This window comes from Dryobates pubescens, chromosome 15 (assembly GCF_014839835.1).
Source record: "Dryobates pubescens isolate bDryPub1 chromosome 15, bDryPub1.pri, whole genome shotgun sequence".
In the NCBI taxonomy this organism is placed as follows: Eukaryota; Metazoa; Chordata; class Aves; order Piciformes; family Picidae; genus Dryobates; species Dryobates pubescens.
Window position 1 is genome coordinate 17,338,453 of NC_071626.1, and position 26,603 is coordinate 17,365,055.

The 26,603-nt window shown below is 41.9% G+C and overlaps 1 protein-coding gene across 1 annotated transcript in view; it reads left to right on the plus strand.

Moving 5' to 3' along the window:
- Positions 1–18,142, plus strand: part of LOC104299515 (M1-specific T cell receptor beta chain-like) — a 29,711-nt gene extending 11,569 nt beyond the window's left edge. Inside the window, exons 4-9 of the mRNA XM_054167598.1 lie at positions 6,598–6,637; positions 11,194–11,529; positions 11,902–11,919; positions 12,935–13,041; positions 15,074–15,141; positions 18,001–18,142. Coding sequence (XP_054023573.1) covers positions 6,598–6,637; positions 11,194–11,529; positions 11,902–11,919; positions 12,935–13,041; positions 15,074–15,141; positions 18,001–18,142 — 711 coding nt within the window. The remainder of the gene's footprint in view (positions 1–6,597; positions 6,638–11,193; positions 11,530–11,901; positions 11,920–12,934; positions 13,042–15,073; positions 15,142–18,000) is intronic.
- The last annotated feature ends 8,461 nt before the right edge of the window (positions 18,143–26,603 follow it).

Genomic DNA, 26,603 nt, shown 5'->3' on the forward strand with positions numbered 1-26,603 from the left:
TGTGAACACTTAGCTTTGCTTTTCATGGCTCACATCAAAGGTGGACTAACTCTTTGTTCTCTGCCCAATCCTGACGTAAAAATCAGAACAGGGGGAGGAGCATCAGTCACTCTAGTCTTTTCTCTCTTAAATCACAATGAGCAGTAACACACTGTTCTGGGACAGCTAATGGGTCATGCTGTCTGTTTTGCTTGTCCTTTTATCTGGTGAGATAGATCCAGCTGCAGCATGGTTCTCATCCAGGCCATGCAGGGGTGAAGTGATTTAAAGGACCCCTTTGGGCTATCATCTGTACTCCTTCACCTCCTTTTCTCTTTTTCTCTTTCACTTATACAGGTTCTGGGATTGGAAGTGTCATCATACAGTGGCCAGAACAAACCCTTAAGAGAGCTGGAGAGACTGTGGACATTTCCTGCACCCAGATTTATACCAGGCTTTCTTACATGTTCTGGTACCAGCAGCCTCCAAAAGACAGTATGAAGTTATTAGTCAGTACTTCTACATGGATGCAGAACTCATATGAGGAAGGTTACAGTGAGGACAGGTTTAAGATAAGCAGAGATGGTAATGATCACTTTGTGATGACAATCGAGAATGTGACATCCAAGGATGAAGCCACATATTTCTGTGCTGCAAGTGATCACACAGTACAGCGAGGGGGTTGTGAACTAAGATAAAAATCTCCACCTTGCCTGACTGAGAGATGGGAGCTGAAAAATGTGAGTGAGACACATTGGAGAGGAGCAGAGGAAGAGCAGAAGTAAAACAAGGAAGATGTGGGGGAATAGAACCAGGTGGGTTTTTGGAGGGAAGAGGGAGGAAGGGAGATAAAGCAGTGCAGCAGCATCTAGTTTCAAAGATGAAAGCCTTTACAAATACAAACCCATAGATCAGCATTAAGGATTGAGACACCTCTGATGTGGTTTGTGAAGGACTGCAGATACTTCTTAAGATTGGTACTACAGAAGCAGAGCCATGTTCTGGGCCATTAGTTCCCCATGGACTCCACCACAAGACCAAGAAAAAAGTATAAAACAGAATAATTCAAGGTTCTTCTACATTGTGATGCTCAACCCAAAATCAGATATGCCCAAGGAAAGATTGACAGATGTGGGAGGAGAGCCCAGCCTCTCATGATGGACATAGGAATGATGGAATGGATACAGGTGGGACCAGGTATACCTTCTACCATGGAAGCTTTACAATCGAGTGTACCCTGCACCACATTTTGTTCACCTGCTCCACACACTGCTTAATTGAAGGATCTCTCTCTTCCCTGCCACGGAAGTGCATACAGTTCTAAGCTGCACAGGCAGAGAAAGAAAACAACAAAAAGGTGCCATCACCTGCTGCTCCCATTTAAGGGACAGCTGAAGGCAGAAACTGCCTCCCATTGTGCCTCTGTCTTCATTACTTGCAGAGATGAGCTTTTGATGAACGAGTTGCTTTTCAGTGATGGGCCTGGGGAAAATGAGAGTAGGGTATTAATAGAGTTTCCCCACTTGCCATCCCCTGTCTGTCTTCCTGTCTTTATCATATAACCTAGGACTTACTTTTTGCTTCAAAGGCTAGGGAAATATGGATGCATGACAGAAACTCATGTTCATTGTAATCTCACCCTGGTGGATGCAGTGGAGGCTCTGAAGAGGACAAATCTAGTTGCATCCCAGAACTACTCCAGTCCTCCAAAGACATTGCTGAAAGAATTTCATACACCACTCCTTGCACATGGTGGTAGCCAATTTTCTTTTGACTCTAGGAGCTGCTCAGTGATGGGTGTAACAAACCATTCATTGCTCCCAGGGAGCACTCATCTGCTCCTCAGGACACTCTCAGGTCCCTGATCTACTTGCTGTTAGACTACAAACATACAACAGGGAAGCACTGAGAAAGCATTGTCTGTCACATAGCAGGGACACGTTAAGTTCCTTATTCTCTTCAGCCTCCTCTCTTCTTATATAAAGACATGACTGGTGATCCAAATGCCCTGTGAAAATTTTAGGAGAAGTAGTTGATGCTGGAATCCTTAAGGAATGTAAACACCATGGTGACAACTTTGGGAGAGACTTCTGGGTTATTTTTTTTCCCCCAGATTTCTTTTTATTATCTTTTAATGAATTACCAGTTCCATAATATCACAATAGCTCTTGCATAAAAATTACTTGCTGGAACGTGTCCAGAGAAGGGCAACAAAGCTGGGGAGGGGTTTGGAGCACAAGCCCTATGAGGAGAGGCTGAGGGAGCTGGGGGTGCTTAGCCTGGAGAAGGCTCAGGGAGACCTTATTGCTCTCTACAACTACCTAAAGGGAGGTTGTAGACAGGCGGGGGCTGGTCTCTTCTCCCAGGCAACCAGCACCAGAACAAGAGGACACAGTCTCAAACTGTGCCAGGGGAAGTTTAGACTGGATGTTAGGAAAAAATTCTTCATAGAGTGATTTGCCATTGGAATGGGCTGCCCAGGGAGGTGGTGGAGTCACCATCATTGGAGGTGTTTAGGAGGAGACTTGATGGGGTGCTTGGTGCCATGGTTTAGTTGGTTAGATGGTGTTGGATGATGGCTTGGACATGATGATCTTGAAGGTCTCTTCCAACCTGGTCTATTCTATTCTATTCTATTCTATTCTATTCTATTCTAAAATGAAAAATAAGGTTTTTCAGCTCTAAGGACAGAGGAAGGATCCCTTTCTACTTCTTCACTCCTCAGCATTTTTTAGTTCAGAATGCCAAATGCAATTTTATTGCCCTGTGAAAGCAAACTTATCAGTAGCCTTCAACATTCCTCAAATTAATGAGCTGGCTATTGACTGATCACAGCTGTGCAGTTTCCAGGTGGTAGTACAAAACTACAGGGATCTCTAGAGGTCATTGCTAATCCTGATGTTCTGCAAAGCTCTCTATTCCAGCTCTGAGATCCATGTTTTCCCTATGCAGGAATAACAGTACAGACAACCTTGTGTTAATCATCCAGTACAGAAATGGGGTTGGGAGCAGAAGATGAATGCTTGGGAAATAGTATTTTTCTTTAGTGGAACAACTTGCATGCAAATCAATACCATCTAACAAGCAGCTTGAGTAAGCACAGACTGGAAGAGAAGGGAAATGAATGGAAGGAAATAAAGGACATACACATACCTTTATGTGTATAGCATAGCATCACAGCATATGTGCTGGGTTAACTTTCCCATTGCAGCTCTCATAGTGCTGTGCTTTGTATTCCTAGCTAGAAAGGTGTTGATATCACTCTGGTGTTTCAGCTACAGCTTAGCAGTGCTTGCACAGCATCAAGGCTGTCTCTCCAAATATGCCCACTCATCTCACCCTGCTTCAAAGGCCAGTAGGCTGGGGGTGGGCAAGAGGTTGGGAGAACAGCTGACCCAGTCTGACCAAAGGGATATTCCACACCATATGATGTTGTGTTCTGCAATAAAAATCTCAGAGAAAGGAGGATGAGAGGGGACATTTATTATTAAAGTACTTGTCTTCCGGAGCAACAGCTGCATGCACCGAGGCCCTCCTCCCAGGAAGTGGCTGAGTATTGCCTGCAGGTGAGAAGTAGAGAAGTATTTTGGTTTCCCTTTGCTTCTGTATCCAGTCTTCACTTTTTCTTTATCAAACAGCCTTTATCTCAACCTGTAAGTTCTTTTTCATCTTACTTTCTTCCCTGAAGGCATGTCTGAAGTTTTACACAGTTTGACCCACGAAGCCTTCTGTGACATGGAAATAAAAATCAAATGAGCATCTTTCCTCTCTTCTCCTCCTTTCAGTCATTTAAATTCCTGGCTGCAAGGCCTTTTCTTTTGACAGGTTACAGAGGGACAAAGTGGGACAAGGCTGGTCTCTGCTGGCATATCCTGGAAAGTGTTTTATGAACATGCCCCGAGGAGATGTCAGCATGACATAAGAACATTCCTTCAACATGAATACAGAGGTGATTTGCTTGGGTTTAAAATACCATATGGAAGAGAGCCTGTTAGTGCCAGTGAGTTTGCTAATGAGGCTGTAGACTGGAGCAGGAGACAGGATAATCTTACATTAATTTTAATATAATAGTCTTAGACCCTGAATAAACAGTGCTGAAATTAGAGCTAGACTAAGACCAAGGCAGGCAAATAATATCCCACTATTAGTATTATATATGCAGGGCCAGAAAAACAAAATCCTAAGTGTATTTCTAAACCCAATGTAAACAAAAAAACCCATCTCCAGTCATTCCCATAATTAATAACTCAAACACACAGTTTTGCTGTTGTAGAAGAGGAGCACCTGAGATCACCTGTTCACCTTGACTTCTGTAGTCCTGTGTCTTAATCCTAAATGTTCCAGGTTAATTTACATTTCTCATTCCCTTCCCTGGGACAATAAGGGTGGTTCCCAGCTGAACAGGCCATAGCAGAAATGATGGCTCCTTCTGTGATATCTGAAAACAAGAAAACATAATTTGTGATTTTCCAAGTGGAATTAACTCATTTCAAAGGATTGTCCTCCGCTGTGGCTTTTTGTTTTGTTTTTAATATAAAGACAGGCTGAAGCCAAACCACTAAAGAGCAATAGAAACAAAATGTTTACTGCAGGTGCTTGATTGTGTTGCTGACTATGTGTTGACCTGTAAGGTGAGAAGACTAGGCTGAGATGGGCTGTGTTTGTTCACATTCCTCTTTCCCTGGATTGCCTCAGTTTGTACTGGTACATGCTGTCTCTGTGGCATAGATCCTTCCCTCTTGGCAGCTACATCGTACCTGGGCAAACCTATGAGGGGAAAAAGATACAGTTTTGTGTCTCCAATTAGTTATATGTAAAAGATGGTGATAAAAGTATCCTGCTACCAGTCACCACCAGTCCCTACCTGCTTCAGACAATTTGCAAAAGGAAGGCACACTCTTACTCTAGATGAAATCTTTTCATACTCATAATCACAGGCACATGGGAGGAGCCTCTACTTCTGCTTCCTGTAAGAGGGCAGTCAGAGGAATACAAAATTCAGAACCCAGCATCCTACTTTCCTCTCTTTCAGAGCAATTGTGACAAGTGCAGCACAGACCAAGGAGGATACCCAGGACCAGGCCAGGCCATAAACACAAACATTAGTCTGTGTAAAGCAAATTGCTCTCAGTGCAAACCAGTTGTTGTGGACTCGAGGTCCATTTATCACTCTAAGAAGTCAAAAAGAGCAGGGAGGAAAGCAGCATGAAGACTGTCATGAAGTTACCAAGTCAAAGTTAACTGCATTTAAAAGCAGGCAATAACATTTTAAAAAATTACTTTTACCTATTGGGATAAATGCCAGGATTATAAATTCAGGGTTAACACATGGACTGAAATGGGACTGTCACACAGAAACACCAACGACAGAGGAAGGATGTGGCCTGTGGCAATCACTCATGGTGACTGGGTGGCAAAAGCAGGAAGACAGAACCATGAGTGGGATTGTTTTTGTACGAGGTTGTAACGTTGTGGGGACAGGGGTTACACAATGATACATTCTCCAGGAAGCCTTTACAAAAACCTCTGTGTGCATAAGCCTTTTGGGGGTTTTCAGACAGCTACAGAGAATTCTGCAGCAGTCATGCTCTGCCTTGTTTTTTCTTGACAGATCTATAAATGCTAGGATTTGTTTTCATTAGAATAGAATAGAATAGAGTAGAGTAGAGTAGAGTAGAATAGAATAGAATAGAATAGACCAGGTTGGAAGAGACCTTCAAGATCATCGCGTCCAAACTATCAACCAATCCAACCCACCAACCAATCCAACCCACCTAATCAATTAAACCATGGCACCAAGCACCCCATCAAGTCTCCTCCTGAACACCTCCAGTGATGGTGACTCCTTGTCTGAGTCTGTCCTCTCTGGAAAACATGCCAGGAGATTCTGAAACACTGAAATAATTTTTTGCTAACCAGATTGACTGCAGATGCACCTAAGACCTATCAGAGCATGTGAAGCAGAGAATTAGTTTCTTTCTGCTGTGTTAGTGTTTGCAACAGACCACAAAATAGTTTCTTAATGTGATAGAAGCGTTAGAAAAGGAATTCTGACATGTAGCAGGTCTCACTTTGAGGCACTACATAAAATGTGTTGAAGCTCTTCCCTAGATAAAAAACTGGCTGGACTGCCAGGCTCAGACAATGGTGGGGAATGGAGTTAAATCCAGTTGGTGGTCAGTCATAGGCTTGGACAGGAATGGCTGGAAAGCTGCTCAGCAGAGAGGGACCTGGGGACGTTGACTGGTTGAACATGAACCAGCAGTACGCCCAGGTGGTCAAGAGGGCCAGCAGCATCCTGGCCTGTGTCAAGAATGGTGTGACCAGCAGGACTAGGGATGTGATCATCTGTAGTCAGCACTGGTGAGGCTGCATCTCAAACACTGTGTTCAGTTTTGGGACCCTCATTACAAGAAGACTCTGGGAAACACTTTTATAAATGCTACAGATAATACAATGAGATTTCAAGCTGGTTTTCTATGAAAGACCTTCAGAGAGAGACTGAGGGACTATTTGGATTCCAGATACAGTGAACACTGATTAAGCTTCTGCTCACCAAAGTCAACTGCAGTGCAGCCCTTTGCCTAACTTATAATACACCACTTTGTCACGGTGAACAACCTCGCTTTTGGCAGTGGCACCAAACTTACAGTAATAGGTAAGAATTCTCTGCTTTTTTTTCTTTTAGAGATCACTTCAAATCCCATGTTTTCTCTTTAGGGAACTTAATTTCAACCTTATTCTCCCTTCCTTTATTAAACTGGTGGTTTTCCTGAAGTGCTAGTAACCCAGTCTGTTTTGGAGAATAGACTAAGCTTGCTACCTTAGGTAGGGACACACATTTAATTTTGGAGGACTGAATGAGTGCATTTTTAGTGAATAAAAAGTTGTCCATAGAAAGAATTTGGAGGAGGAATGCCTTAAAAAACATGTACATATCATAAGTACATTCCCTTAGTAAAATGATGTCTGCAAAAGTCACTATTTCCCCAAAGCAGTCCTCTGTTATAGTATTTCTCCTGGAGACACAGGTCATTAGGACAAGTCAGTGAAAGGCTGTCTGGAAAGAGCTGAGTTACATTTACACTTTGGACAGGTCTAGGAAACTTATTACTTTGTATCTTTTAAAGGCACACAAATATGTATTATCTCAGATAACTGGGGAAGATGAGTTGAAAAAGGGAAGCCACATATAAACACTCCATTTTATCACAAGCAACACTAACAGCTCTCCATAGCTGTTTAATTCCTTGTTCTTACAGAAAAAAACAACTCTCCACAGCAAACCAGATTTGTCAGAATGGTCTCTCCAAAGCCAGGAGAGCACAAGACTGCTCCTAAGACTTTGCTAAATGACAGTGGTGTCTTCTTCTCATTGTATTGCTCCTTGAAGAATTGACTCCTTAGGCTTTTGTTCCACTGCAGAGTGAAATTATTACAAGTGATAAAATTCAATCCTTATATATATAAAAAAATAATAATTCAATAATCAGCATGTGTTTTGAAATCCAGGGGGAATCTGAGGTACCTGAGCTGGTGAAAATCAATGCACTGGTCTCTCATTGACCAGACTAAGTTACACAGCTAGCATTAATAATCATAGCTAAGAGAACAGATGGAATAAAAACAGAGAATTCTTTCCAGGGAAGAAGAAAGGGAGGGATGTTTAGGAATTGCTCCCATGGAGACAGTGGCCTAGGATGCAAACTATTTTGTAAAAAAAAAAAAAAAAAACCCACAAAAAAAAAACAGACAAAAAAAAAAGCCAAAAAAAAAAGACAAAAAAACCCAAAAAGACATTTATCTCACAAGAGAAGAATATTCATTATTTTGAAAGGAACGAAGGAAATTAAAGCAATGGGGCTGTTTAGTGGAAACTAAGCAGACAAAATTAGTCTGCCTGCATACAGGAAATATGTTCTAACAGTGCTCCCAGATAAAAATATAAATGCCCTCTAAAGAAAGGGTGAAAGCTGCAACAACCAAATCACCTAAGCCTGAGGCAAAAGAGGTATTTCTGAGATTGATCTCACCTGCTTAGAAACACAGATGTGGTGATGTTCTCCTACAGGCTTTTCACTGGGTTTTAGGGGACCATAAATTAATGCACTTTGTGTTTCTTCTTTTGCTGGTAGTATAGGAGGGGAGGGTTAGTCAGCAGGTTTGGTTCAGAGGACTGAGAGTAGAGGGGAGGTTTTCCTGCAGCTGCAAAGCAGTGTGAATAATGAAAGACTGAACTTCGGCAATGGGACAAAACTCACAGTCATAGGTAAGACAGAGTTCTGATCTTTGTGATATGTGTGATATTTGTTTAGGGGCAAGAACATTCTTAAATAATTAACAACAGAATAATGATAATTTTTTCACACAGCCATGAGGGCAGGATTAGTGCTTTATTGGTTGCTTAGTAAAATGAGACTTGCTGAGATGGAAGTGCAGGATTTGCAGGTGTAAATGTTGTGTCTGTTGCTTTTGTCCTTTACTGGGAACTTCATGAAGGGAGAAAAGAACGTGTAATTCTGTTTCCTTCTGTTCTCCAAGAAAACATTATAGAGGTTGGGAATGAAAGATCACTCTTCAATCTGCAAGTTTTTGCAGTTCATCTGTGTGACAACCAAAAGAATATCTCAGAGGTAAACTGTGGATTCTTGTGTGTGATGAAACAGGCAGGGAATGAATGTCCTTGCTGGTACTTTGCTCTCATGTTCCATAGATATTGGGCAGGCTACTTAAAGCTGCTTTGATACACTGGCTTCCTCTACAGCCCTTTGCACAACTTCTAATTATGAAAAGACTCTCTTCTTTTTTTTCTCTGCGCACTTCTCTTTTTACCCATTTGCTTTCTTTGCCTTCCCTCCTCCAAGGAAAGGATTTAAGATCACCTATATCAAAATTAATAGGTTTGATTTCAAAATGAGAGTAGGAGTGAAAGATAACAAGAAATTGTGAAACTGACCTTGTTGTGATGGGAATGGAAGAATTGTAGTACATTTTCTCTTAGGTGAGTGAAGAATGTGTGACAGAGAATGTGTGAGTTTGTGCCAGTGTCTGCCATGAACACTGTGGCAGATCAGAACAGAATGGGCTGTTGATACAATTTTTCTGATTGTCTGTGTTCTTGTTTGCACCAGTCTCCTTATTCTGTTTCAAACATGTTCATTCACTGGCTTTCTTTGTCTTTCCAGTAGTTTTATTGTTCTTTCTCTCTGCCTTTTTTCACTTGCCTTCCTCTTGGTGGTTTTTATATATATATATATATATTTATACATTTATATTTATATATATATTAGTCTGATGAATCTCTCTTAGTTTTCTTCTGTGTTCTTCCTGTTTCCTTGTATTTACTCATTAGCAATTTGAGTTTATGTCAGAGAAACTTCTAAGACAGGGAAAAACTTCATAAAGGCAAGTACTTGAACAGAGTGTAAGAGTGATCAACCTCTCCTCATCTTCATGGGAAGGAAAGCAGCACTAAACCTTCTCTCTATTACTATCTAGTTACCTCTTCTGTACAAGCTCACACATTTTCATAGAGGCACCCCAAGTGATCTTTGTAGCGTAAGCACTGACTATTATGATTAAAGCTAACAGCTGAAAGCAAACACTAGGGTTTACAGGTCAGTATCTTTCAAGATATAGGTTTCTGCTAATTCTCTCCACACTAGAAAGGAAGGAACATCTACAAATGCCTTCACACACACACACAAAGATAAAAGTTGTCCCTTTTGCTTCATAGCTGTACTGTGTTTCTGTTTGTATTACACTCTGCAGGCCTGGTGGGTTTATCATGCTGAATGAGGAAAAAAGACATGCTAATAGATTATATGGAAGAAAAGAAGAAAGAAAGAAGAAAAAACAATGGCCTTTAGGTCACTGCTTAGTTTCTGAGTAACATCTCAATGTTGTCTTGTATATGCTTTTGACTGTAGAAGTCTATTGCCTTTAGTCTTATATGTAGATATTAAACATTTTAGGGCAGAGGACAACTTTTGGTTTGTGAGTGTATAGAATCTTGCATCATTTTGGGAAGATGTGTAATCCAGGATGAGGGCTTCTCATAATTAGGATAACATAAATAACACAAAGAGATATTTCATCATCATTTAAAAAAAGTTGTTGAGCAACTAGAGACCTGAACCAAAACTTGTTCTAGGTAGACTCAGGTTACGTACCGGAAGTATTCTTCACTTCAGACAGTGAGAAAGATTAGCTCCTTCCTTTCAAGTCTCCTCTTAGATGGCAGGGGTGGGGGCCCAAGCAGGTTATCTGAACATTGCAATAACCATCATGTCTTATTACATTTCCAGGAATGTAATACAGTCTGTGGAAGATGCTTATGCTTTATAATGCAGACTCTAATTTATTAGTACAATACTACTACAAATGCAGGCCTCATAGCACTCCTGGGTACTTTTCTGCCTACTTGTCTGTTGAACTTCATTTCAGTTTTCCTATTCTTCTTACAGAGACAATACTAGAAATTTAGAATAGAATAGAATTAAATTAACCAGGTTGGAAGAGACCTTTGAGATCATCCAGTCCAACCTATCATCCAACAATATCTAATCAACTAAACCACGGCACCAAGCACCCCATCCAGTCTCTTCCTAAACACCTCCAGTGATGGTGACTCCACCACCTCCCTGGGCAGCACATTCTAATGGCCAATCACACTTTCTATGAAGAACTTCTTCCTAACCTCCAGCCTAAACCTCCCTGGCACAGCTTGAGTCTGTGTCCTCTTTTTCTGGTGCTGGCTACCCAGGAGAAGAGACCAACCCCCACCTGGCTACAACCTCCCTTCAGGTAGTTGTAGAGAGCAATAAGGTCTCCCCTGAGCCTCCTCTTCTCCAGGCTAAGCACCCCCAGCTCCCTCAGCCTCCCTTCATAGGGCTGTGCTCCAAACCCCTCCTCAGCTTTGTTGCCATTCTCTGGACACCTTCCAGCAACTCAACATCTTTCCTAAACTGAGGGGCCCAGAACTGGGCACAGTACTCTTGGATATCTGCAGCTAGACCTTTTATGCAACAAGTGCAGACAAATGCTTTTGGTTTCTTGGTGTCTACATATCTAACAGACAATAATTGCCTAAAAGACCTTGGTTAAAAAGCCAGATGTATCAGGAGTCACACAGCACAAATGCAGAACAGTTTCAAAAGTTTTCTGACTGAAGACAATAATGGAGGCTCTGGGCCACATTGCTTTCTGTTTCAGGGAAGAATGATAAGATCATACCTCCAGCTGTGGCCATATTTTCCCCCTCAAAACAAGAGATCCAACAGAAGAAGAAGGCCACGCTGGTATGCCTGGCCTCTGGCTTCTACCCTGATTACGTGAATTTGGTCTGGAAGGTGAATGGTGCTGAAAGGACAGAAGGGGTGGGAACAGATGAGTTTTCCACACAGAATGGGAGTACCTACTCACTGACCAGCAGATTGAGGATCTCAGCCTATGAGTGGTCCAACCCTTTGAATAATTTTGAGTGTGTTGCCAAGTTTTTTGAGAATGGAACATCGGGATCGATACGCAAATCCATCTATGGTGATGCTGGTGAGTAAAAACTGCGTATCACCAATCTTTACAAACTAGAAGTCACAAATCAGAAGGGTGTGGGTTACAGTGTGAAACACATCTCTACCCACCTTCTATATGGGGTGTGGTTATGACACAAGCATATATGTAAATATGTACATCTCTCCATATTCCTGGACCTCTATATCTACATCATTTATATAGCTGTAGTTTTTAAAAGGTTTCTTCAGATCTTGACTGAGAAATCCTAATAGTGTAAAATATATGGCATAATCAGATATGCAGTATAATAAAATGAATCAGATAGTGTCTTGAAAATAAAGCTTCTAAAATGTGTGCTCTGTTTGCAGCGAAGACAAAAGTGACTTTCAGTTCATTTTTGTCTTTCAGGTTGTGCACTCACAGAAGGTATGTGTGTCTCCCCACAGGCAAATATCTGTATGTATTTTATTTCCATTTTTATTGATCCCAAGTACAAGGTGTGTTACATTTCCACTGCAATAATATTTTCCACTTCCTCATCTAAGTAATTTGCACGTTAGGTTTAAGAATAAACCAAAAATTACTTCGAGAGTATTTTAGGTGCATGCAGCCTACAAGAAGGCTGGGGAGGGACTTCTTAGGATATCAGGACGAGGAGGAATGGAATGAAGCTGGAGGTGGGGAGATTCAGGCTGGATGTGAGGAGGAAGTTCTTCACCATGAGAGTGGTGAAGCCCTGGAATGGGCAGTCATATTTGGTGCTTATAATGTCAAGATTCAGAATCCAGAATTCTGACTGTTTATCAGTACCAAATTCTGAATACATCTCATTTTACAAGTCACATTCCCCTCTGAACTGTGATGATATCTATATTAAAAATTAGGTGTCCTTCCTCCATATTTACATAGTCTTGTTTAATGCTACAAGAACCTTAAGGCTAGTCTCTCAATACTACTACAATTCCTTAAGAGTAACATGGTATCTAGAGCCTCGATTCTTGTAGATATTTTTATTCCGGACTATGTAAAACTTCCCTGATACATCAGCGGCGCTCTCAAGGTCACTCTCAATAACAAGTGCATAAAATTTAAAATCTGTGATTCAGCTTAATTTGAATTCCTAAGAGGGAATCCACATAACAGCCTAGTTTTTCAGTAGGTATGGCAACACAATGGTTAAACATTTCCAATCAGGACATGGGGGTTTTTTTAGCATAAAGCCAGTCTGTGTCTTTCCTAGACTTGCTTTCTCTTTTGGTTCTTGAATTACAATGTCTTTTCCCAGCCCTTGCTGTCTTGTGTCTACAGAGCCATCCATTTGACTAGTTCCTTTGTGTTCCTTAGCTAAAGATTTTAAGGTTTCTTATTTGATTAAAGCTACAGGAGATTTAATCTTTTGTGATGATGCTACTTCAATACACAAATGATGTTTGATTTGCAGAGTCCTATTTGCGGTATGGAAATTCTCTGAAGCTCACTTACCTCGTGCTCTGCGGCAAAGCCTTGCTCTATGCAATTTTCCTGAGTGCTCTGCTGTGGAGAGTCAAGGTAGGTTAGTGTGCTACTTGAACTTTAATCTTGCTCAACTAGTACAAGGGTCAGTGGATACTGGCTAAATCTATTCTTAGCTGTGGGGTTGCTCTCCAGGTTTTGTGCAGGCTTGTTTGAAAAATCGCAAGTGATGAGCTTCCCATTATTGTTTTTTCCAGAATTCAAACCAAATCAGTGCTAGCTATCAGAGAAATTCCTTCTCAAAGTATTCTTTAAACAGGCACTCCCTTGGTACAAGGAAGGAGAGAAAGCAGAGATTCAACACAGTCAATTCTGTTAATGCTCCTAGGAGACACAATAGTTATGACATTGATGAACATGGTCTATTGCTTCACAGGTTGATGTATTTGTTCCTTTTGCATGGTTGTGCTTTTGTTTTGGTGTTTTTGGTGGTGGTGATGGTTTTATTTATTGGTTGGTTGGGGGTGTTTGTTTGTTTGTTTTATTTTGGTTTGGTTTTATTTGTTTATTCTGTTTTGTTTTCAATTAGGTTGGTGGCAATTGTAAAGAGAATAAATGAAGAGTCCTCTTCATCACATCATCAGGAACACAGCAAATTTCTACCTTTCCATAGCAAAGGATCTGTGCTTCTCACTAGGAACTTCTGAATATTATTTCTTGGTGATTTTCTGTCCCCCACCTGCTTTTTTTTTCCAATTTATTGTACTCACTACTGGGTTCTTCCTCTGCTTCCATATCATCATATCATATCCTATCAATCGTACCATATCATATAGTATCATATCATTAAAGCAAACACCTTCTTAATACTCAGAGGCTGAGAACCCGTCTCCTTCAGTTAGCAATAAAGTTTAGCTTCTTTTCCATTCAAGAAACATGAGTTATTTTTTCATTTGTTCTTTTCTAGCAATAATGTCCTACAACACAACTTCCAGTGATGTGTAGCATCATAAGGAACTCGCGCTAAAGAACAACGAAGAGAGACTTCAGGGCCTAAGGGTGACAGGTTAAGGGATTGAGAGCATGAGTAGTTTTCTCATCAATCCCTCCAGCTGCAGGGTGCAGTGAGGGAATAAACAGAAAGAGTCATGAGAGCAGTACCTGGCTCCAAGCCTGGTGTCTCCTGCAGGACTTTGGGTTCTTTAATCGTGGTTTGCTTTTCAGGACACCAGGTCTGCTGGCAACAGGATATGCCTGTCTAAAAGAAGGAAAAGGATCCTAGCACAGGAGCTAGCAAGGCTCATCAAAAGAGCTTAAACTTGATTGGAAGGGGGAAAGGCACAAACCCAAGCTTCCTGGAAATAAACCTGAGGGCAGCACACCAATATTGGAAGGATGGTGTGCTAGTGAGGTCTGTCAGTCTGCTAGTGGAGGCAGGGGATGGAGACCCATGTGGCAGCAAAGTCTCAAGGGTCATTTATGGGTAAGTAATGGTGGGAGAACCTGCGAAGAACCAGCTAGGAACTGGGACTTCTCCCCACAGAAAGGTGCTAAGACCATTGCATCAACTGAAGTGCAGCTATGCTAACACATGCAGCATGGAAGTGGTCAAGGATAAGTGAAAGGCTGTGGGACTCAATGCCTTCTTTGCCTCAGTCTTTAGCAGCAGGGCCAGTTGTTCATTGGGTACCAAGCACCTGAGCTGGAAGTTAGGGACAGGGACCAGAATGAAGCCCCCATAGTCCAAGAGGAGATGGTCAGTGACCTGCTACACCAATTAAACATGCATATGTCTGGATGGCATACACATAAGAGTACTGAGGGAGCTGCTAGTAGTGCTCACCAAGCCACTTTCCATCATTTACCAGCCGTTCTGACTAAGTCAGAAGGTTCCATTATATTTGCGTGTGTGACTGGTGAGAAGAGTCTTCCATTTCTGGTATCTGTCATCTAAGCAAATCTCCACATACTTGGCAGTGAGGAATTGACTGATTTCTAGCCAAAATAGATGTAGAACTCCAGGGTGTTAGGGAAGGTAACGGAGCACTAGCCAGATGAGAAGTGGCAGCCCTTCAGGAAGGACATCATAGCTGCTTCTTCTCTCACTGTGTTCTTATTCAACTTTCAGCTTGCTTTGGTAGCAAAGAAAATTTTGGTGAATCAAGGTCAGCTGTCAGTTAATGCATTTGTTTATTGGTAAGGGATCCGCTGACAGATTTGAGGGGTACTTGGCATATCTTTTTTTTTTATCAGATAAAAAAGTTAATCTAAGTTACAGAGGACAGATGGGTACAATCCCATAAACTGGAGTAATTTTCCTGCTCTGTACTGAACAAAAAGATTTATTTGGTGTTCTTGTTACAATTATTAGTTACGTAGTCTCATGATTGTTTCAAACATAAAAGGAGAATTACTTTCTTAGAGGCTTCTTATTTTTTTACAACAATGCCTTTACAAGTCTCAAATTCATGAGGCAGGAACAAAAGGAACAATTTTGATATCATCTTCTAAATGATGCCCCTCAAGAATTTGCATGAAGTCTTTTAAATTTGTTTCCCCACTAAGGGATTTGAGTTGACTTCACTTTTACACAAACTCACACCACGCACAGTAACAATCTTAGCCATTCAGACTTCTATCTGCTAGATTCTAGCAATAATTTTATCTGTGCTCACTGCAGTTTGGAGGAGGGACTGGGCTGATGGTTGTTATTAAAAATGTTGTTTACAAAGTGTGCTTGAAATAAAGCAAAAGAAACCCAGAACGAATTTTGTCCAATACGCCAAGATGAAGGGCTTGAACATATCTCTTTAAGGGAACAGCAGTTGGGTTTTTGCAAAACAGGATGTGGTTTGACATTTAAGCGAAACCCAATTTTGATAGCATATCAGCCTCTTACCACAACACCCCCTAGCTTCTCAGGATGAGGCACAGCATGCAGCTCTCTGTTAACCATGCTACGGTTGGACAGGAATAGTAACGCATACAGGCCTTATCAAAGCCGGTGGGGGTTTGTCTCATGTTATCACACAATCTTCTTGCTACTGAAGCCTGCAGATGGGTTTTGCATGTGCAGCTGCTGTTTCTGTTGTGTAACACACTAAACCCAGAAGACTTGTGGTGTTTGGGGAGTTGCTGACCTGCTTTTGCACATTAAAAAGAACAACAACAACACGAGCCCCCACTTTTTCTAGGTATGTCAAAACAGCAAAGCAAGGTGGTAAAAATCATATACTTGTAGAAAACTTTTGGTGGGAGGGGACTTCTGGAGGTCTTTTTGTTCCAAACTGCTGTTCAAATGAGAAGTGAACTCCAAAGCTAGATTATGTGGTTCAGAGCTTTGTCCAGGTGGTTTCTGAATATCTTTAAGGACAGAGATTTGACAAGCCCCCCTAGAAATCTGTTCCAGTGTTGGTACACACTCATGAGGAAGGTTGTGGTTTTTTTGGTGTGCTATGTCTAATAAGAGTTCATCTTGCTGCAGATTGTCCCCACTGGCTTCCCCTGTACCCCTTAAAGACTCCAACTCTGTTTAGGCAGTTGAGTCATGCAATTAGCCATCTTTGACACCTCCCGAAGACAGAGAAAACTACAAGACATTGAATGAGGAACATGACAAAGTTGCTTGGGGGAAAAACCACAAGGTGCCTCAGAATTCATCAATAGAGAGGTTAATCTAGACTCTGTTGTTTCTTTTTAACTGTGAGAGAGGTGTAAGTATGAGGCATACAGAGAGAGGTGTGACACACATAGTGGCATGTACTTCACAACGTAACCAGAAGTAAACTGCATAGTCAGAACAATTTCTCAATAAATGTAAGTCACTGTTATTTTTCTTGAATGTGAATTCATTCTAAGCTGTATGCTACTCTTTACTATCTCCTTTTCCTTTTTATATCCTCCATACACATGTACCTTTTCAGGACATTACTATGGTAATGACTCTTATTTGGGGCCATTTTACTCTAATCTGTGACACAGTCAGTTTAAATGCTATTTTTAGAACATCTTTTTTTTTTTTTAGGCCCCTTCTCCTACTGTTGACAATCTTAGTTCTACAGACTTTTTGTCATCAGGGTAATCTTTCCAAGCACAATGGAAAGTATTGTGGCTTTCAATGCCTGATAATATTCAGAGAGAAAAGAGGATGAACATAAAAGTTACTATCTTGAACGTGTTTTAGACATAGATGAATATTACAGGTAACTGTTCTGTGTCAGATAAGAAAATGGTTTAGGGGACAATTTTTGTCTGTGTGGATTGCAGTTTCCATTTTCTTTAATGTCTACATTCGGTTTACAATTTTTATTGATTCTTCTGATGAGATAGAGGCTAAATGGCTGATCAGAAAAGAGGGGTTCAGCAAGCAACCTGCACTGCAAAGACCTATTCTGCCTCTCTTGCTCCAACTCCTCAGCAGCAGCTGGTTTGTAAAGAAGCTATTGGCCAACATACCACTTGCCTGTGCTGAGAGCAGCTCCCTTCTGAGGTAAGGTGCTGGAAAGGAAAGAAGTTTATGTAAAGAAAGCAAGTGTCTTTGAAGTGTTGTGTATAAACTACTTGCACAGAAATAGACAGCTGAGTGGTTCTTCTTCACAGATAAAATATCCAGGGGGAAGTCTGAGAGGCTTAACCGTTTAGCTTTGTATCCAATGTGAATGTCACCCTCCTTTTCTTGATTTGCAGCAATGGAATAATAGACCAATTGCAGCCCCTTCCCGGGCTGCTGCAGATACCAGTACATAGAATTGTGATTATCATTTTGACTGCATGTCAGTGTAGCTTTCTCATCTTCTCTCAGCACAAGACTTGAGATTTGAGTGATTTTAGCTCCTATAAGACAAAGCAAAACAAAACCACAGTAAAAGAGGTGAATTACATGCTCCCAGCAGCAAATTGGGTATCATGGCTCTACTAATCCCTTACTCGCTCCAAAGAAGTACATGGCCACACACCAAGCTGTCCACATCCTCATTTCTGCCTCGGTAGTCAGTGAGCATGCCCCTATAAGGGACTTATATAAGTTCATTTCACATGCTTCTCTTAAACCAATAGCAGAGATCTCTGCAACAACTACACTGATGCTGAAAAATCAAGCTCCTTCCTGCGAGAAGCTCAACACACTTTGTTTGAAGTCTATCTATTGAAAGCAGACAGAAAGTTTCAAACTGAGTCAGGTGGAAGTTTTCTGTCATGAAAGATACTGTCATGCAGGAAAACTTGTCTTTTTATTTGTCCTTATACATTCTGCTTTACCTTTTGATATTTTGTTTCCAGAATAAACCAGAAAAAAAAAAAAAAAAAAAAAAAAAAAAAAGATGTAATCAAATAAAACTTTTTTTTTTTTTAAATTGATTTCTTTTTTTTCCCCCTGTAGCAGTGACTGCTGTATTTTTTTCTTTCTGGAAAAAGGGCAAATAAAATAGATATTCTCAGTTTTCTTATTTTTCTTTCTTCTCTACTTGTCAGAAGCAGCAGGCATGATCTCTTTTTCAGAACTTTATATGGGAGCTTGTTGTAGCCTTAGCACACACCAAAAGGGAGGCAGACTTGGGTTGCTTCAACAAACATCTAATGTCTTCCTACCCTTAATTGTCCCAATAGTACCTGTACTAATTATAAACCCAACTTCCAGATTCAGAATGATACCATTGTCTCCAACACAATTTTTTAAACCTGTGTTAAGAAGACTAATAGCTGCACTACCACAGTATTCAGAACAAGAGGACACAGTCTCAAGCTGTGCCAGGGGAGGTTTAGGCTGTGAAGAAATTCTTCACAGAGAGTGATTGCCCATTGGAATGGGCTGCCCAGGGAGGTGGTGGAGTCACCATCGCTGGAGGTGTTTAGGAAGAGACTTGATGGGGTGCTTGGTGCCATGGTTTTCTTGATTAGATGGTGTTGGATGATAGGTTGGACTGGATGATCTCAAAGGTCTCTTCCAACCTGGTCTGGTCTGGTCTGGTCTGGTCTGGTCTATTCTATTCTATTCTATTCCATTCCATTCCATTCCATTCCATTCCATTCCATTCCGTTCCATTCCATTCCATTCCATTCTATTCTATTCTAGATACACAGCAGTCACATTTGCCATCTGTAACTTTGAAATGGGGGCCCAGAGATCAATGCCAAAATCAAACAACGTAACATCCGTGCTACTGAAAATACTCTTATTTCAGTGAAAGGATACCACCTGGTGGGCTGAACAGGTCTAGCGTGGACAAACACAGCAGGTTTGTACTTTGAAGTATTAAAGAACAGCAGGTGACAATCACTACCACAGTGGTTCACTGACGGTCAACCAGCACCCCTGGATCCTTCTTTTGCTGGACAGTTTCTAGCCACTCTGCCCCTAGCCTGTAGCATTGCATGGGTTGTGACCCAAGTGCAGGATCCGGCACTCTGCCTACACTCTCCTATAGTTGGCCCCCTGGATGTTGAGCGGCGCGCTGTTCTGCTGACTATACCACTTCTGTCCACCGGGCGGCACTGTTCCACCACAGCAATACAAAGCGGGGCCCCTGGCCACAACACCTGGTGTTTGAAAGAGGCCCTCCTGAACTGCACACTTTGTGTGGCGTTACACTGCAGTAAACTCGAACTCAATGATTTCTTCAGAGAGGAGTCAAGCAGGACCTTCCTTTCATAAACTGAGTCTGACTGGGCTTGATCATCTGGTTGTCCTATGTGTGTCATGGGACATCACTGAAGATGGTCTGCTCCATGATCTTCCCCAGCATCAAGGTCAAGCTGACAGGTCTGTAGCTCCCTGGATGAGACCTGGCCCTAAATGAGCATCACATTAGTTGATGTCAGCTGGGACCTTCCCAGTCAGCCAGAACTGATGACTGAAAGTGGCTTAGAGAGCACTTAAGCCACATCCCTCAGTACTCTTGGGTAGATCCTATGTAGCTCCATAGATCTCTGTGTTTCTAAGTGGTGCAGCAGGTTGATAACTATTTCCCCTTGATTATGAGGGCTTCCATCTGTTCCCTTCTCCTGTCTTTCAGCTCAGAGGGTCTGATCTTACTTCTAAAGACTGAGGCAAAGAAGGTCTTAATAACTCATCTATTTCATGATCCATTGTCACCATGTTTCTTGATATATTCAGTGACTCTACAATTCTGTGATTCAGGAATACAAGCAAGAGACCTGAGAGGATTACAGCAGATCATTTCCCAACATGACAAACAGAAGTAGCTGTCCGTTGCTGCTATTATCTTCCAGGTGCTTACTCACCTGTAGGATTGCTTCCTAATACATGGGAGTTTTATCCTTCTTTTGCTACAGTGTGGTTAAACCTGGATGGTTTTCCATGCTCACACCTCTAGTGTTTAAAAGATTTACTGAACGATGGTATATCAATAATTTCTGGAGACATTCTTAAGTTTACCTTTAGTTTCATGTACAGGAAGGATCTTCTTTTTACAGTTCTAATTTTTATGGGAAGAGAACAGTTTCAATTACAGGCTGTAAGGGCAAAGGACAGTGAAACCCCATCCCTATTACAGGACACTCAATATTAAAGACCTTACAGTCTGAGGACTGGCATATGTGCACTTCAGTGTACATCAGCTGCATTGCTGCTAGAAGGGGCACTCTTGCCTCTTGCTCCCCAACCTGCACATCTTCTGCCTTCTCATCCATCTTCCAGCTGCAGCATTTATACAGCTCCATAAAGTCTCTTATATGTACTCCAAAATTCGACATATAATTTTTACTGCGTTATTTTCCAGCCAGATCAGTTACTTTATCCAGGTCACTGCACAAATCTTTGCTGCTAGCACAGGGAAGGTAATGAAGACAAACAGCTCAGAGCAGAGAAAAGAAAGAGCAAGGTTGTCCAGCTCAGTAGAAGCTTGTATTCTTGTGGGTTTGAAATGTCTGTGGGATCACAGCCTCAGAAGCTGTTCCCATTTTGCTTTCCCCCCCGCCAGATTTTAAACTATTTTCTACAAATACAATGTCACCACAAGGTTCCTGAAAATGCCAGTCTGTGTATGGGGGGTGGAATGAATGATGAGAGAAAATGGTGTTTCCTGTTGAGAAGTTTCCTTGTCTTACTTGAATTAAGCATCCCCTGAGGCAGAAACTGGCACCTAGGCTACAGACGGGGCCAGGAGCTGCCAGGGCACGGTCTTGTTCTGTTCATGAAACACTTCTGCCAGCAGCTTTATGTACCAGGCCGTTCCTTTTCTGAGTGAAGTGTTTCATGCTAAACAAAAGCAATTGTTTTAACACTTCTCATTGTCTTTTTCTTTCAGAAAGAAAATAAATAATTTTACTCCAATGTAAAATAAATTTGTAGCTCTCCTTTTCTACTTACTTTTCAGCCAACAGCTAAACTGAAAGCGCAGTCATTTATATAAGTCCTTTTTGTTACAACCTTGAGCTGTCTCAGAGACCCTATACTTCGAGATAAGGTGGAGCAAACTGCCCAGTTTGGGAGCTAGAGAATCAGTACCTTACAATCTCTTACAGAAGCTCATCTCCATTCTCTTGCAGTTTTTTGAGAGTGTTTAGCCCGCACCATTCTGCCTTTCATCTCCAGTAACTTACTCTCCTTATTTTTCTTCTGGGCTTCCAAGAGTAAGCTGTATGTTACGGGATGTTTTTAGCAGGGCCATTTTGCTTAAATCCCAGGCCCTAAGGAAATCCACGTAACTGCAGCTCCATTTTTTCCATTTGAGCCTAGGCATGCAACAGAAAACAGAGCTCTTTGAAATCTTGCACAGATTTCTGGAGATGTTCTTCAGATGAGCAACAGTCACCTGAATATAGCACAGATCTACTCTAAGCATGAAATACTTCCATCCACTTATTGAAGCAACAAAATAGTGGGACGACTACAATTTATTTGAGCTTCTCTTCCTTCCAAGTCAGACAAAACAGGAAAAAGTCCAGTGCCCACTTCTGTTCCTGACCCATGGCTGCAGGGCTCAGGAATTTTATTTTTCCTCCTCTAGCAGCTTCAGAAACCCCACAGTGTCTCGTGTCCCAACAAACTTTACATTCATTTATTAGATGAGGGCATTCAGGTAGGAAGCTAGCAGCCAGTATTGACCTTACCCAGCTGGATTGTCGGTCTATACAGAACTGACTAAATCAAAGTGCCCAGTCCCAAGCATGGAACTCAATTTATTGTAAAACCAGTCATGGATTCCCAGGCAAGCACTTCTCCTTTTAAATGTTACTCAAATCCTGTCCCACAGCATAAATGACTGGGTTTCATTCTGGGTGTTAGTGTCATGAATGCTGGCAGTTAATCTGTGTGATAAAGGTGTCAAAGCAGTTGGATTGTACAGGCAGATTGCTATAAAATCAATAGATATTGTAGCTCCTGTGAATGGGCACAAGTTTAGCTGTTTCCTCACTTTTGAGACTGTGCCCACAGAGGAGAGAGGCTAGGATGCAAAGGATAGCATTACAAGGGTAAATATTAATTAATGTGCATGGGGTGTCTCAGCCAAATTGGGACAAGCTGAATGTGGCTATACATGCAGCTCTTATGCCCTTCAAACACTCGGGTACTGCATGATTTGACTAATCACTGATATCCACGCTACTGATTACTAATTACAGTAAAACTCTGCAAAGCAACTGTATTTTCACAGCATGCTAGTTGCTTGTCTATTGATTCAGATTTCCCTGGAGTCAGTCTTGCTATAGTTGCTTATCTATGACATCAGATGATGCTGCAGGGATTTTAAAGATGTGGGCTAGGATGCTGACGTTATTTTGGTTGTCCGAGGTTATCCTTTATCCTTCAAAGCAAGTATTTCTTTCCAGGAGCAGACTGTCATTTAGTCTCTTTCACTTAAGCAGGAACAATATTGATGTCTTCAATATCTCATGACAATGCAGGGCATACTGTAAACACCGTCAGACTGGTTGGTACAATAGTTAAGGATGGAAATTTTCATAACTAATACATATACTTAATAGCAATAATCATTAAAAATAGAGGCAGGTATACATTCAGCTAATGTTTTTCCTTCTCTGATTTGGATTTATTTCCATTAAAGCTCAGAAAATAATGTTCTAAACAGAAGTGAAAGAAAGAACAAAGCAGAGAACAAGTCTCCTCCACAACCAGAATCATACTGCTTATTTCAAGGAAGAACTGAAACCCATAAGAAGCCTCCTTGCTTGTGGAAAATCTCATAATTTGTGATGAAGAGTCAAACAAACAAACAACCCCCCCCATGTCTGTATACAATGACTACCAGGAGTCATTGCAGAGACTGTTAAGCTGAAGGGTCTGATCTTTCAGACTTCATCTTGTGCTGCCCATCAGTGCTTTTACACTTCTGAGCATCCATAAATTGTCCTCAGTTATCTCTTACTACTTTTCTTTATGCTTCTTATCTTTGTATCCTAGGCTTTCTTAGTGACAAAATATCTTTGTACTTCCCCAAACTCATTAGTAATCAAAACAAGGCCAGAATATATGGTATCCATGGTTTCAATTTACTGATCTGTATGAATTTATTCCCCCCCTCCCCGAAATCTGTAAAGGAAAATGTTCTGGTTTAGACTTTTGAAGTAATACATCTGCCTTTGAAAAAATCTTCTGGAAGATCTTAGCCACTGAAATTAGTTCTGCTTCAAAACTGCTTGTTAAACATGTCCTCTCATGTATAAAAAGTACCTTTCTTACTCTTTCCTTTGTTTGCTATTCTATTTGCTATTCCCTTCACAACCTTTTCTTTCCTTGTCTGTCTTTTATAGCTACTCTGTGCCTTGCCTCTGTCTCCCACCTCTCTCACTTGCCCTCTTTTTACTCTTTATCCTTTGAAACTGTATTCCCCTTGTCTTAGCCTCATCATTCCATTTTATCCTCCTCAGCTATTCTCTCATAGGTGGCTCTCTTCACTTTGGTTTGTGTGGTCTAACCTGCACATTCCAACTCTTCAAGATGTAACATGTTTCACACAGGGAGGAGAGCATTTATGGAATGGATTTTGCTTTGCTATTCTGACCATTGTTTTAATAACTACATCTTCTTTTGATTTAAATATTTGGAAATCTGTTTGTATGTCTGAATATTTGCAGATCATTATTATGTGAAATTCTGTGACTCTAAAACAAATGCCTGTCTGGGTAAGTGCAGCACAACTGCCCATATCAGCAGTCTCCAGACATTTTTGACTCTGTACCCCACTAGTAAAAAACTTGAGCACACACCCAACATAGACATATATTTATTTATTTGTAAATTATATAAATGTACTACTGATGTGCCAGTATTTTCTTCCTTTACTCCAATGGGTCGTCTCACACACTTGTTGGGGTGTATGCATTCCGCTTTGGAGACCACTGAACTATGTCATGCAGACACGCTGTCACGTGAGGTATGCTGGTTTGGTCATATTTAAGATTTACCCAAGGCTCTGATTCATCCATGGCAGGCTGGGATTGATTTATTGTTTCTCTGTTCCTGTCATGTCTGGGCTGTGATTGTTTACTTTTTGAGAGGGGTGAGTATTACTGGTGTGATATGATAATCTGCCTAGTAGAGGAAGGTTTCAGAAACTGCAAAAGTTTATGAAGATACAAGTGCATGCATTGCAAAATGCTGCAGCATTGAAGAAATAACATTTAAGCACTGTTGTAATCCTTAGTAAAGGACTGACTGTTTGTTATCTTGCATTCTACCAAGCGAGATCTGAAACAGGGTTTGGATGTTGCATGTGCATGACTGTGTCCCTGCAGCACAGCACATTTTCCCAAAGTTCGCTATTCAGAGTAGCAGCTCGCTCTTGCTCGGCTTTCATTCCACAAGAAGGAGGAAGAGGTTGGGGGTGGGGGGAATATTCCATTACTATAAAGGGGTGGAAGTGTTTCTGCAGCTGTTGAACAAAGCCGTTAGTTAACCTCATTCTTGACCCCTGTGCAATGGTACAGCTCCAGTCCTCCTTTCCAGGGGCCAGATGCTCCTCGCAGTACTGAAATGAGGAAGAAAGGAAAACGTACACGCAAAAATTTCCTAGCGAACTGAGTAAGGACCAGATTCCAAGAGGAGCCGAGTACCCGCGATTTCTTCTGAAGTCAATTTCTTTTAGAATCAAGGCATGGGAAGGAAAGGGGGAGGGAAGGGAGTTGGAAGGAAAGAGGTCAGTTGTAATGGTGTCTAGAACCCCCCACAGAGAGGATTAAGAAAGAAACTATGTTGTCTTGGAAGAGGTAGGTATTTGTGTTACTCTGCATACACAGGGAACTGCTAGAAAATGCTGTGCTGTGTGGAAACCAGCCCTCTGCTGATAGCACTTCTCTTAAGCAGAAGTTTATATGTACAATTTTATCGTGCAGGGGGGTGTCTAATGTGCATTTGTGCTTTGCATGTGTACCAGTGTTTTACACTGAAGGGACTAACAGTCTCTTTGTATTGTATGTAGCTCGAAGCTCCCAAATTAAACCAAAAGAAGTTGCTTTGGCAGCAAAAGCTTCAAATTCTGCTCTGTGTTACCACTGAGGTATTTGTGAATTGTAAGCCACTGACTTTTGATACATTTCCCCTTTTTATCCTAATGGGCACACTCCACTTGCACTTCAGGTCCCAGCACCCTCATTTTTTGCCACTTGTCCATGTAACTGACTGAATGGTAGGTACAATCAGAAGATTATGCAGCATACCTCATCTTCTAGCATTTCTCTACATCCAGCCCAGAAACATTTGAAGACTGAGTAAGTGGAGTTTTGCACTAGCAGGAGACACAGGTGACCATGAAAGATACTTCCAGTCCATTGGAAGTGAGGTTTTCTTTGAGAGAACTGAGGAACCCTGGTTGATTCATCCATAGCAGGGCTGATGGAGCTGAGGACTAACATCTAGAATCAAGGAAGCGTCTAGCCTCTGTGACATTTGATAATGAGCGCTTGGAGGTGGAGTGCAAGTAAGGACATACATGATGCTAACTTTACCTCACGTTGCTGTAGAACAGCAGCAGATGCCATACAGCAACACTGCCATCAACAATGTCAAGAAAGCCCGACCGAGGACTAGTGGCTCACGATATTACTCCTGTGCTGCCACATTGTACCTTCTAGCAGGGGCATGCACACCTGCCGTCACACTCGGGCATCCACACAGAAAGCCCGGCCACAGCAGGACTTGCGGGCCAGGCAACTGACAAGCCAGCTCCACAGTTCTTACGCTGTGGGGAGAAGGGCTGACCCACTTGGAAAATCTTCCTCTAAAAGACGCAGGGTGAGGGAAGCAGGAGGGTGCCCGAGCAGCAAAGACTTGAATCAAGGACGAAATCCGGTGCCGCCCAATGGCCCGCCCAGGGGAGCAGCTACTGGAGTAGGACTGCTTCGCGCCCAGTTCCATCCCTATGAAGCGTGGCTGCAGCAGCCGGCGGAGGGCAGTCCGCAGTGGCAGAAGCCGCCGGCAGCGGGAGAGGATGGTGCCCGCGGCGGGAGTGCCCAGAGTGCCCCCCTCAGTATGGGATCTCGTAGAACCCCGGCCGCAGTGTGGGATGTCGTATTTGCGGCGGCTTGCTCTGGTGCTATGCTGGGCCTCTGAGGACGAAAGTAGATCGAGGGGGGCTAGGGGGGCGTGAAGGGAGGCGGGGGCTAAAGAGAGGAGGAGGGGCACGGCAAAGTGGGAGGGAGGGGAGAGAGAGAGAGGCAGAGGAGCTTGGATAAGGGGACAA